Source organism: Takifugu rubripes, chromosome 8 (assembly GCF_901000725.2).
Source record: "Takifugu rubripes chromosome 8, fTakRub1.2, whole genome shotgun sequence".
NCBI classification, from domain to species: domain Eukaryota; kingdom Metazoa; phylum Chordata; class Actinopteri; order Tetraodontiformes; family Tetraodontidae; genus Takifugu; species Takifugu rubripes.
In genome coordinates this window covers 6,956,568-6,969,318 of record NC_042292.1, presented here as the reverse complement: position 1 = coordinate 6,969,318, position 12,751 = coordinate 6,956,568, and the positions used below count along the sequence as shown (strand labels likewise).

Genomic DNA, 12,751 nt, shown 5'->3' with positions numbered 1-12,751 from the left:
AAATTTGTTTATGAGAGGCTGAAACCTGTTGCCTGTCCCCGTCTCTGTAGTAAACAGAGCGGGCACAAATTAATGTTTGGTAAATGATGCGATTTCTCACTGTTACATTGTCAGCATTAGGATAAAAAAAATGAAGATTCAAAGAAGATTTTAACACTCGAGAAAGACTGTGTCTGGTGGAGAATAGAGGTGAAAGTCCTGTTTGTCTGTCTTATGCACGTGAGCTTTCTGAAAACAAGAAAAAGTCTCACAACACACCCAAACAAACAAAAAAGGTTGTAATGAGCCCCTAAAGGATGGAACTTGACAGCAGATCTTTCTAAATGTAATAAAAATCAGTATTTACATTGAATTTAATGAATGAATTCAGCTTTTACCAAATATGGGAAGATCTTTTGGTCTGATTTAACATCTTGCATGAGCTACAGAGGAGGAATGTTATGAACACATAAACACTGAGAAAGAAACTCTCTTAACTGTCAGCATTGAAGGTAAGGGTTACTATTTTCCAAATGGATACATGTACAATGATCCAGCACCAGTGGGAGGACTTCATCATTCATCATGCTGCTGTCATCCTCCAGCCTCAGTCACTCTGTTTGAGAATAATAGTCTTTACTCATATTCTGCAGTAATATAGCAAAATAAATAAATAAGAATAAAAATTCAGAACGTAGAAATGCACAAAAACAGTTCAAATGTAGGCTTATCATGTTCTGTCATACTGTTCATGACATGATTATACCCCATCACCTGTTTTGATATGTTTAACAACAGCGCCGTTGCCTGGCGACCGGTGCTATGGCAGGTCAGCTGATTGTCGCTCCGACTGCGCAGACGCGCCCCGTTCCGCTTACGCGGTGACGTTCTTCTCGACGTCGTCGACAAGCCGATAATGGCGGAGTACCTGGCATCCATTTTCGGCACAGAGAAAGACAAGTAAGTTTTTTAGAGTCATTGCATGCATTTGCATCCTACACTGTGGGTTTAGCACCGGGAACACGGCCCCAGTGGGCCCCCATCACCAGCGCGTCCTGGCGCAGTCGCCGCGCTTTTGAATACCTTCTGTTCATGCCATTAGCGGCGTGACGCTATCCTTACGCTAACACTTTGAATGAAATCGTGGAAGGCATCTTTGCTACCTTGCAGCAGTTCAGTGCTGCTTGTGCAAAGTGCTCCGTCCTCTTGCAGAATATACTCGGGAGAGTGATGGTGCACACGAAGAAAGTGGCATTGTGCATCCTTGGCTATCAAGTGGCCAACTGAAGCGCAGCCTTGTCCATTAATGGACCTGGTAGCATGCTAGTTGTTTTGTTCTGTTTCACCGATGGAGTGCAGTAAGAGCATTTACTATGCACCTGTGACACATGCTTCATGTGACACATGGTCTTCTTGTTTGAGCAAGGACTTTAAAGGAGCAAAATAAACAGTAACTCCCTGAGATTTCTTCCCCCATTAGCATTAAAATGATTTAGGGGGGAAATGCACGAAGTTGTCTTCATCATTGCTATTTGTTCTTTTAGAGACAACGTTATGTCGACAGATTTAACAAAAACAATCAATCACCTTTTTGTTTAAATTGTTTTGTATTTGCTTTTATCATCACTCCTTGTTCGCTGTTTTGGTTCAGTGTCACTGCCCATCCAGAACACTGTAGTTATATTTTGTTTCTTTTTAACTGATTTGTTTGCTAATGTTTTTTTTTTCTTTAATGAATCCGTGGATAGTCTAACTGACAGAACCTTTAATTCGTTTTATACAGGGTCAATTGTTCCTTCTATTTTAAAATTGGAGCTTGCAGACATGGAGATCGCTGCTCAAGATTGCACAACAAACCCACTTTCAGCCAGGTAAAAAAAATCCTGTCAGCACACAAATGACGCCACAAGACAGGAGAACTATGAAATGAGGTAGTTGCATTTGTAGTTTAAAGGAAGATTGCTTTAGGTTCCTACTTGCAGTGGCTTTTCCAATCATTGAATAAAGTATATACACACACAAATTTAACACACACAAAGATATATATTGGCCACGGTGTTGTACTGATTGGGCTTACAGCTTTTACATGTTTGAACATATTAGCTGTGCATCTGTGAATGCTGGTGTCTGCACGAAAAGAAAGCAGAAACTAATTTCTGTTTCCTAATGTGTTAATAATCTATTTGTTAAATGCGTACCAAGTATTTTTATTTTTAAGAATAGGCGTAAAAATGTGGTGAAAACGTCCGTTTCTCTCTTTGTCAGAAAGGAAAAGCACAAAAGTAAATGAAACACTGGTGACATTCCTGGGTTGATAAGTGACAATGCTGCGTCATGCTTTTCGTCCTTGCAGACTATCCTGATTCAGAACATCTACCGTAATCCCCAGAACAGTGCACAAACAGCTGACGCCTCGCGATGTGAGTATAAACAATTTTCACTACTTCACGTGGTCAAAAACAATATACATAAGGTGTAAATATGGCAATATCACCATATTCTGATTATAGTGCATTATCCATGTTTTTAGCAATGTTTACAAGTGTTGTTCTGAGTCACAACTGTCTGTAAGAGCCTAGTGGCAAAACAAGCAAATTCCAAACAGAAAAGGTTTTTCAGAACAGTGGTTCTTGGGACAGAACTTTGGAACTATCTTTTCCTACACGTATTTGTGTCATTTGTCAAGTTCTAGTTATGTAGAGTTTGACGGCGACTGTATTCTGTTCAACTGGTTGTAAATAAAGATGTGGGGAAAAGACATTCCAAAACCCAAGATGAAATTAATGATTTTCCCACTGACATCACAATGTTTGTGCATTGACAAACATATTGTAATTAAGTAAAGGGTCAACCTATAATCCAGTTCACCAAATACATTCAGTTAAATAAGCTCTTATGTAAGCGAGGCAAATGTTGACCAAGTCAAACTAAACAACATTATCGATAAAATAGAATTAAAGTCTGTAAAATGGCTGAGACTGCAGCAACAGTCAACACAGACGCTGTGGAGGTGTGTGTGTGTAGCCGGGTGTTTGTGTTTGGGTGTTGTGATATTAGATTCTGTGTGTGAAGAACATCAGTATCAGTGTTTAACACGCTCCATTTGTACTCCCATCTTTTACAACCAGACTCCATCTGGCTTTACCTTCTATTATTGGTGGTTTTGTAGGTGCTGTGAGTGATGTGGAAATGCAGGAGCACTATGATGAGTTCTTTGAGGTGAGTGAACATCGTGTTTTTGGCCCTGTTGAAGGAGAGATGCTTTTCTTTACGCCTTTGTCTTGTATAAACAGGAAGGTAACAATGAACCTGTCAAACTTGCCAGCGTGAGATGTGAATACAGGCTGGACAGGTTAATGGTTGTTGTTATCTCCCCACAGGAAGTGTTCACAGAGATGGAGGAGAAATATGGCGAGGTTGAGGAGATGAACGTGTGTGACAACTTGGGCGACCACCTTGTGGGCAATGTTTATGTCAAGGTTGGGTTTGGTCATCTGTGCCGATACACCCACATGCTCCGGACGTTATTTTGATACAGGAAAATGAATGTTTAGCTGCAGTTTTCTTGGCCTGACATACCTTTTTATATAACACGTAGTTCCGTCGAGAGGAGGACGCTGAGAAGGCAGTCATGGACCTCAACAACCGTTGGTTCAACGGGCAACCCATTCACGCAGAGCTCTCCCCCGTGACCGACTTCAGGGAAGCTTGTTGTCGCCAGTATGAGATGGGGTGAGTCTCTGTTGTGATGTGCTGGTAATTGTGCTATTCCTCTTTTACATGTGTGTGTTTAATGCACCTAAACAGAATTATTGACTTGTTGAATATGGAGGAAATAAATTCGGCGCCTTTGATTTGTTTGACACTTTATAGCAGCACATTAATACTCAGGCAGGCTTTTCCCTAATTATCTCTAAAAGCAGTCAATATTTTACTTGCTTTGACTGTTAAAATAATTGCCGTGTTGACAGACTGACGTGGCCACTGAGTCACGTGTTGTAGTTATCAAAGAAACTGACTTTGGTCAAGGCAGCTCGAAACAAAAAATTAGCTATTGGATTAAGGGGTGAATTTGCAATGGAAGATTAATAATCAGAGTGATTTTAGACTGATGGTCTGACCCTCGGTTTGTATTAGTCATACTTTTATCTGGTGACCTTCCCAGCTTCTGCACTCCATGCCAGATATTAGGTAACAGCTTCATGTTGCACGTGGACCTCTGTTCGTTCCTCGGGCACTCAGATAAAATCCATTTTCCCTTGAAAATACAGGGATTAACTGTGAAGCGTGAATAAGCTGCTTTAGAATATTTTGTTGTGAGAAGCAGACGTGTTGCTTCATGAATTTTGTATCCGTCTTTGTAATCACTCACTTGGATACACCTGTTTCACCATCCAGCACCCTTGATGTGTTTTAAGTCGTTACTTTTGGTGTTTCGACAGAGAGTGTACTCGAGGCGGTTTCTGCAACTTCATGCACTTGAAGCCCATATCGAGGGAACTTCGACGGGAGTTATACGGCCGCCGCAGGAAAAGGTTCAAAAATCATTTTAAGAGCAAAATATTAGTCAGAGTGGTGTCTCAAATAAGATTATTCCCATCAGGCACCGCTCTCGCTCACGCTCCCGAGAACGGCGTTCCCGCTCCAGGGACCGACGACGGGATCGTGAAAGACGAAGGTCGCGGGATCGAGAGCGCTATGGAAGGTTCTAAGCAAGCCCCAACTGATGTCCCACCAAGACCCTCACCATTTCCCCCCAGCTGTGATGACAAATTTATTTTTCTTTCTTCTTTTTTTTGTCAAATTGTTGCAAGTGTTTTCCTTTATTTTCTTTTTTAAGACAAGCATCTGTTTCTTTCTCAATAAAACAAATTTGTAATTCTTGATTCAAGAAATTTTATTTTTCAATTGCAAATGAGCAGTTTGAGACCCACTGGTCATCTCTTCTCGTTCGTTGGTTTATAATGAACAAAGCAGAATTTCCTCCAAATTGGGAAAAGTAAGATTTGGCTACAAACCAACCATCTGAATAGTTGTTATTTGTTTTTGAGGTATGATTGGGATGCAATAATACATTTATATAATAAAACGTAGTCTTTAGCTGACAGGTCTTAACTTTGTCCACCATAAGAACAGAATCATGAGGATTAAGCAAACATTTCTAGTCCCTTTGACTGCTTTGACATCCTGGCCAGTCATGTGGCTATTTAGGCTTGTCTTGAACTGCCCATGAGAACTTCTCAATCTGCCACATGAGCCAAAGTCCGTGTATGGCGTGTTGGCTCGGTAAGGGAACACAGGTGGCCAGACTATTTGGTCACTCCGGGTTCCCTAACACCCATATTGAGAAACCAAGGCCCTGATTGGTGGGCTGCGCCACACAAACGCCCCCGCCGCAGCCAATCAGAGGGAGCCTTAAATCTTGGCCCACATCACCTCAATCGGCGCACGTGTTTCGTCACTACAGTTGTGCTCTTTAACGGAAGTTGTCCAGGCGGAGCTGTTGTTCTGGACCATCCTGGTGGGAGCGATCGCGTCTGTGTGGGTTTTGTTTACGTACACGTTTTTCGGGCTCCTAGTCACTTAAGAGGTGAGTGAGACTCGACAGATGCGATGTAAAAAGATGGGATGTGAAAATGTTAAAAGAACCACGTGTTTTAAACAGGTAAATGTGGTAGTTTATGATGCGCACACAACTGTGGCGCTTTTGGCTGGGTCACGTTTAGGTTCGTTGTTGCCGATGCATGTAATAGGATCGCCAGTCGTGGTTTTCGGGGGGGAAGGGAATGTCGGAGCATGGTTAGTTAAAGGGGGCATTATTTTGATAATGTTGGCAGTGAGGATCAAGTGTGCGGAGATTGCGTCATTTATTTTGTCGATGGGTGACTAATTGAAATCCCCTGAAATGGAAAACGGAGAGGAAAGAAAAGATTATTCTAAAAATCTACCACGCTGAAATAAAATTAGTCATTATTTTTTGCCGCCTCTGAAATCTTGGGTTTTGTTTTGTTTTTTTAAATTAAATATCTCCAGAGCGTTCGTTGACCTTGGGGCGACAAGACTCAAATGCGTACGTGTCTGCGGCTCCACATTGTTTATTTGCAACATTCCTGCTTTTCATTGGAGGTCATATATTTGGTTTGGGTCAGCGACTGTCTATTGGCCTGGTGAGCAACCGATACTGTGGTCGTTGCTGGTAGGCTGATTGTTTGATCTACACCATAGCACAGAATTGGTGGCGTTTTTAAAGCTACAGAAGAAGATTAGAAATGCAACATTAAAAAGATTTTTTGTTGCCCCCCCCCCCCCCCCCCCCATTACTTTTTGGTGGTGGTTATTGTTTTCTTGATCTAGTTAGAGGGTTAAATATGCTATTGCATGAGTTTTCTGCCTTGCAGTGTTGGCTCTGGCACAGAGGATCATAGTGCTTCCATAAGCTCAAATTTGAGCCTCCTACTCTTTCCCACAGTTAGAAATTCAGGTAAACCAGATGTAAAAAATGAGAGTAAACAAGAAAAACAAGAGTAAACTAAATGGGAGAAGAGCTATGTCACCTAATAAAGTGCCCCATCTCTACTTACTGTCTCATCATAATATATGAAAAGATAAAGAGAACCAGTCAGGAAAGGGTATATACTTCACTTTTTAAATTTAAAGAGGGGCTAAGAACATAGGGGTGCAATTTTCTGCAAGGCTGAATGATTGTGGTTATTCCAGTGAAGCACCTAATCATAGGTGGAGTTTGTGCACACACATCGGTGTCCAGGAAATGACTTGGGGGGGGGAAAAGAATGGAATCGGATGTCTGACAAACTAGTTTCGATGTTCTGTTAGAACAGAAACCGAACAGTTATTACTATTAAATATCAGCTATGCTAGGAGTTTAAAGGCTAACATTTCAACTTCAGGCCTGCTGGCTTGTCTGATGCCAGTCTGCTTTATTACTCTGCGTCATATCATGTTATCTTACATAATTAACAGCGTCATTTATCAATATTATGTCCATCTGATATTCAGTTAATACTACCTCTCACAGAGAATGGAAGCAGAAAACATCTGATTGGTGCTGGACAATGTTTAACAAAGACTGATAAGTTAGGGATTCTCAGGATGTGTTATTACTGCTAATAATTAATTCCCCTTGTTTGAAAACATACATAATCTTTATGAATATGGACAACACATGCAAATATGTTTTTTCCACCCACATTATCTTGAGCGTCTGAGCGTTTCCCACACTTAAACTTGAGTCACTCTAGCTCCTAGAATATGTTAGTAACTGTCAGCTGACTGTATAAATGGGAAAGAGCTTTGTTAAAGGAGCAGCAACCACATGCCGGTTTTTCACGTTGACTCCCTCTTAATGGGACGTGTGAAGAACGCTGTGTCAGTTGTTGACCTGCATGAGTTGCTGAAGCGCTGCCTCAGATCGTTGGCCACTGAGTCACGGAAAACATTTATTTGAGGAGCACCAAATTTAAAAGTTGGCATTTATTAATGTATTTGCTGGCATGCTAGAAAACAAAAACTGCTGATGTCATTGTTACTCATGAAAAGAAATGTTCCACTATAATTGCATTCTTTTCTCCAGGGTAAGCCATGCCATCAGTTCCCTCAGCCAAAGAGAACCCAGTGAATGGCCCTGTGTGCCCTCATGCCAGCAAGCTGCTCCACTCCAACGGGGTCGACAAGGTGACCCCGATGGCCAATTCAGAGGATGCGGACAAAGCCATTCAGCTGAGCACAAAGAATGCTGCTGCAGAGAGAAAATGGATCCGCCCCGACCTTCCCAGCCGCTGCAAATGGAGTCTGGGAGCCTCAAAAATTGATTCCCCGCACTTTCAAGCTCCAAAGTAAGACACTGCTTTCAGGTTTTATCTGTGCTCTTGCAAAATAAAGAACAGAAATGATGATGTGGATGAGTAAGAACAAATAATCATCTTTAGCCCAACTCCTCTTTTTAGAGCCAGCTCTCCGCCCATTCTTCCAAACATCCTGCACAAGATCGGGGACACCCCGATGGTGCGCATCAACAAGATCCCCAAAGCGTTTGGACTCAAATGTGAAATATGTAAGCTTCCTTGATGCATCTCTACCTCTGTTTGCAACCCAAACGTTGGTCATTGAAGCCTTCTGTCTGTGATGTATTTGAAGTTGCCAAGTGTGAGTTCTTCAATGCTGGCGGCAGCGTGAAGGACCGGATCAGTCTGCGGATGATTGAGGATGCCGAGCGGGATGGCACCCTCAAACCTGGAGACACCATCATAGAGCCCACCTCTGGAAACACCGGTAGGTGTCCTCGCTGCATTTCAACAAGATTCCGGTTGCCGCAGCTTAGGAAACTTCTTTCCTGTTTTTCAGGTATTGGCCTGGCTTTGGCTGCAGCTGTCAAAGGGTATCGCTGCATTATTGTCATGCCTGAAAAAATGAGCATGGAGAAGGTGGGGCCCGGTTTTTGTCTTTTCAAACACAATTAATCAATTCTGGCTAAAGGAAAAATACCGTAATATAATATTGAAAAGCATGCAAGGGAGCACTTTACAGCAAACTAGCCATTGGTGACATGAGTGTAACATAAAAAACTTGATAAACTTAATAAAAAGTGTATCTGACCTCAAAAATATTGACTGTTGTAAATGAGAGAAGTCGAATCTCTGAAACTCGCAAAGCCAAAATGAAGGAAAACTATGTGCTTCACCTAAACACGACGTGCGACTGCACACTTGGGAAATCTTTGCCCCTGATAATGAAGGACTTGTAATAATGACAGAACACAATTTTATTTATCTTCTATTAGTCTGTTATTAGACTTCATATTTTTTCTGTTTTTTTGAATACAGGTGGACGTATTGAGAGCACTTGGAGCTGAGATTGTCCGTACACCTACCAGCGCTCGCTTCGACTCACCAGAGTCTCATGTTGGCGTGGCTTGGCGCCTTAAAAATGAGATCCCCAACTCTCACATCCTGGACCAGTACCGTAACCCGAGCAACCCTCTGGCTCACTATGACACCACAGCCGAGGAGATCCTGGAGCAGTGTGATGGTAGGCAGACAGCATTGCCTAATTCCAAAATATCCTGTCTGGATCTTTGACTGACCTTTTGCCATCAGGTAAAGTGGACATGCTGGTGGCAGGAGCTGGCACGGGTGGGACCATCACAGGCATCGCCCGCAAACTCAAAGAAAAATGCCCCAACATCAAAGTAAATCATCAAATTGTAGAACAAGTTTAAGTTACATTAGATACCCTTTGTCAGTGTACTAGGATTAACCCATGAATGGTGTGTTGTGTGTAGATTGTTGGTGTTGACCCTGAAGGCTCCATCCTGGCTGAGCCTGAGGAGCTCAACAAGACTGACAAGACCCAGTATGAGGTGGAGGGCATTGGGTACGACTTCATCCCGACCGTCCTTGACAGATCAGTGAGTTCCACATCTTGTGTTTTTGTTTCCCTAAAATATATCCTCTCACTGTCACATGACTTTTTTCGTCAGGTAATTGACACATGGTACAAATCAAATGACGAAGAATCTTTTAACATGTCTCGCATGCTGATCAGAGAGGAGGGCCTGCTGTGCGGTAAGGACAAATAAATACTGACTTGGTAAAGTATTTTCACTTAAAAATAAATGGAACTCTCCTGAATTAAATGATGGTTTAAAGTGGCAAATGATTGTCATCGTCTCAACTTCTTGACCACTTTATCTCTTTCGGGGGTCACGGGGAGGGTGCAGATATGGGTGAAGGCAGGGTCCGCCCCTGGATATGTGTGCGTTTGTGGGTTCGGTACCTTGCTATAGGGTACCTTGGCAGTGCTCTGAAGGTGTTCTGGCACCTTCCTCTACTATGAGAACACCTACCGTGTTTCGTCCACACCTGGGCTTGAACCCAGGACCCTCCACTTCTCAGCCCAGCCCAGTTATAAGATAACATTTTTGTTGTTTTCAGTATTTTTGTTGGAAAATGAGTCATTAATTGCCACGTAGCTCACTGGAAAGATTCAAGCAAGTCAATTCTCCAAACATTTGCATATAATACTTCAGGACGTTCTTTAACTGCTAATAACATAGGTAGAAAATGCTTCCTTTATGTTTTATTTACGCTGAATAGTTTTTCCTCTTTGCTCTAAAAGGCGGCAGCTCTGGGACGGCCATGGCAGCAGCCGTCAACGCTGCCAAAGACCTAAAGGAGGGTCAGCGCTGCGTGGTCATCCTGCCAGACTCCATCCGCAACTATATGTAAGGATTCCAATTGAGTGAATTTCAGGATCATATTTTTCCATCCTTCTTGTATTACCTAATCATTTTTCCCCCACACTTGTTTAGAAATATAACATTAGTTTCATGAAGGGTATTTTTTTTTATGTTGACTGTGTTTTATTTTCCTTTTATATGAGAGTAATTTGTATTGGTTAACAGGTCCATAGATCAATCAAGTGTGACTTATTTGATACACTGGTGCTGAACAGTTTACTTCATGTTGATTTATTTTGATTTGTAAGGTCTAAGTTCCTGAACGACAAGTGGATGGTCCAGAAGGGCTTCCTGAGGGAAGAGGACATTATGGTGAACAAACCATGGTATGTGCATTACCAAATCACTTGTGTTATTGTGGAAATCTCCTGTTTCTGGATATTTTGTGAAATTTGCTCCTCTGCTTCTCTCAGGTGGTGGAACTTGAAGGTGCAGGGTCTGAACCTTTCGGCCCCACTGACTGTCCTTCCCACCGTCACCTGTCAAAAGACCATCAAAATCCTTAAAGAGAAAGGCTTTGACCAGGCCCCTGTGGTAGATGAGTCAGGGTGAGTGTCCAGCTGGTCACTGGATCCCTTTACGGTGCCATCAGAGCTGATGTCTGTAGTATGTCTCTGTGTCCAGATTGGTCCTGGGTATGGTGACTTTGGGAAACATGTTGGCCTGTATTCTGGCAGGAAAAATCCGGCTGTCTGACCCAGTCAGCAAAGTTCTCTACAAACAGTTCAAACAGGTCAGTGCCAAGTCAAACTCCTCCTTTGTGTAGTTTAACCTTCATTAGTTAGTTTGTGCTCGTTGCAATTACTAATATTTTTCAGTACAGTGTTGCAGTGTTTCAATTGGGATGCATACGGCGAACATTTCAGGGGGGAAAACGTAATTATTTTCTATAATTGCCAACAACTCTACCACAAAGTACTGTAAAGTTGTGCTGGAAGAGGGCACATCATCAAAACCATATACCCGTAAAATCTTTACAGTCTAGCGCCATTATTCTTTGAAAAGACGGAAGATAACGTTCTTTTACCATTCTGAAACTGCAACAATTATTAACCTCTTGTCATTCCACCATTTCTATTTATTCAACAGCTTTATTGCATGTTTTTCTGATGTTGCTCAATTCTTATTGTAATAATTTATGGCAACTGTTCCTTTGGGTTATTTGAGTGCATATCTGAACATAATGGGTTTTATTACCATGATTTGTCTGTAATCTGTGGCTTCCCAGTCCTGTTTCAGTTGCTGACTTTGTAGTGTTTGAGAACATGTCTATTTTTTGGAATATACTGGAACTGATTATCAACTATTTTAGCTCAATGTAATATAATTCTGTCACATGGATCTGCTGCTCTGTAAGCCATAAAAAGTGACGTTGATTGCTTCATTTACAAAATTATTGCTTTGTTTTCATTTAAAGATTCGCCTGAATGATAATTTGGGAAAGCTGTCTCGCATCCTGGAGACTGACCATTTTGCCCTCGTGGTACACGAACAGATTCAGTGTAAGTACAATATTATCACAAACATGCTGTCATTGTCAAGAAAAGCATGTACCTGTAGGCTTTCAAGGACGTAGTGCAAACGTGATGCAGCCCCACACATTTTAATAGGTTTTCCTCAAGGCCCCCTCAAATGTATCTTAAATGTATATCTGTCTCTTGGTATTTTTATTTTGATCTCGTATACATTTTGCCGTCATATGGAACTTTATATTACAACTTTATATTGTAGATTGACATTTGGAACTGCCTTGATGACTTTTCTTTCACTGTTCATTCTCCAGACTTGACTGACGGCTCTGCAAGTCTGAAGCAGATGGTGTTTGGGGTGGTGACGGCCGTTGACCTGCTCAACTTTGTCACTGGACGGGAAAGGAGGGAGCGATCCATGTCTGAATCCACCGACGAGCTGAACTGAAACTGTGATAAACATTGCCAAGAGAGAGAATTTGCTTTTACCAACTCTTCTAAAAATACAATTATAAACATTTTGTTTTGTGCATGTAAGTCTTAAGAAATAATCAGCCAAAAAATTCAGAGTGTTTACCATCTGTGACACTAGATTACGTTTTTTTGCTTTTAGGCCTGAGTGGGTATTTCAAAGTATGCTGGGTTTTTGTACTTTTTTCCTTGTAAGTCTTGAATAGAAGCCTCTGTGTTTCTACTTTGTCTTGGACATTCACAACTGTGGCTTTTTGTTATAATTGAACATGAAAAGCATTTGATAAGAGTAGACAGACAGTTACTGTACAAAAACACATTCGTAAACAGTACTGCTTATTTTCTGCTGCTTTTTCATTTCAGCTTGTTTACACATTAACAAACTACAGGCAGAATGCCATATGTAATTTGTCAGTGCCATGTCTGTACTCTGTAAAGTGGTCTTGAGTATTTAAGCAGTTTTTGAGAAATATTTTCTATTCTCATTTTTTTTCTTCTTCAATGATTGTGTATGATTACATTAAAAGAAGTAAGACTTTTGTCTTGTCTGCCATCACTAGAGGTGACATGGCCCCTA

The 12,751-nt window shown here is 41.6% G+C and overlaps 2 protein-coding genes across 4 annotated transcripts; both read left to right on the top strand.

The window, feature by feature from the left end:
• Positions 1–784: 784 nt before the first annotated feature.
• LOC101065658 (splicing factor U2AF 35 kDa subunit) lies at positions 785–4,865 on the top strand. 3 transcript variants are annotated; one of them, XM_029840454.1, is made up of 8 exons: positions 785–939; positions 1,763–1,850; positions 2,333–2,399; positions 3,137–3,198; positions 3,360–3,458; positions 3,578–3,711; positions 4,422–4,514; positions 4,583–4,865. In XM_029840454.1, exons 1-8 carry the CDS (start codon positions 896–898, stop codon positions 4,689–4,691), a joined length of 696 nt encoding a protein of 231 aa, XP_029696314.1. In that variant the 5' UTR covers positions 785–895; the 3' UTR covers positions 4,692–4,865. The 3 variants fall into 3 exon arrangements, with proteins under 3 accessions (XP_029696314.1, XP_029696315.1, XP_029696316.1); XM_029840455.1 differs by having other exon boundaries at positions 786–939; positions 3,149–3,198; XM_029840456.1 differs by lacking the exon at positions 1,763–1,850 and having other exon boundaries at positions 880–939; positions 3,149–3,198.
• Positions 4,866–5,412: 547 nt separating this feature from the next.
• On the top strand, positions 5,413–12,714 carry cbsa (cystathionine beta-synthase a). Its single transcript, XM_003966558.3, has 15 exons — positions 5,413–5,569; positions 7,571–7,832; positions 7,944–8,050; positions 8,134–8,268; positions 8,341–8,420; positions 8,820–9,024; positions 9,093–9,184; positions 9,278–9,403; positions 9,476–9,560; positions 10,114–10,219; positions 10,483–10,560; positions 10,648–10,782; positions 10,859–10,967; positions 11,652–11,736; positions 12,018–12,714. Exons 2-15 carry the CDS (start codon positions 7,579–7,581, stop codon positions 12,149–12,151), a joined length of 1,731 nt encoding a protein of 576 aa, XP_003966607.1. The 5' UTR covers positions 5,413–5,569; positions 7,571–7,578; the 3' UTR covers positions 12,152–12,714.
• The last annotated feature ends 37 nt before the right edge of the window (positions 12,715–12,751 follow it).

Coding starts and splice junctions, on each gene's coding strand:
- LOC101065658 (XM_029840454.1), top strand. CDS start 896: ATGGCGGAGTACCTGGCATCCATTTTCGGCACAGAGAAAGACAA. Junction 3,459..3,577: donor TGGGCAATGTTTATGTCAAG/GTTGGGTTTGGT, acceptor TATAACACGTAG/TTCCGTCGAGAGGAGGACGC. Junction 4,515..4,582: donor TACGGCCGCCGCAGGAAAAG/GTTCAAAAATCA, acceptor TATTCCCATCAG/GCACCGCTCTCGCTCACGCT.
- cbsa (XM_003966558.3), top strand. CDS start 7,579: ATGCCATCAGTTCCCTCAGCCAAAGAGAACCCAGTGAATGGCCCTGTG. Junction 8,421..8,819: donor AAAAAATGAGCATGGAGAAG/GTGGGGCCCGGT, acceptor TTTTGAATACAG/GTGGACGTATTGAGAGCACT. Junction 9,185..9,277: donor AAAAATGCCCCAACATCAAA/GTAAATCATCAA, acceptor TGTTGTGTGTAG/ATTGTTGGTGTTGACCCTGA.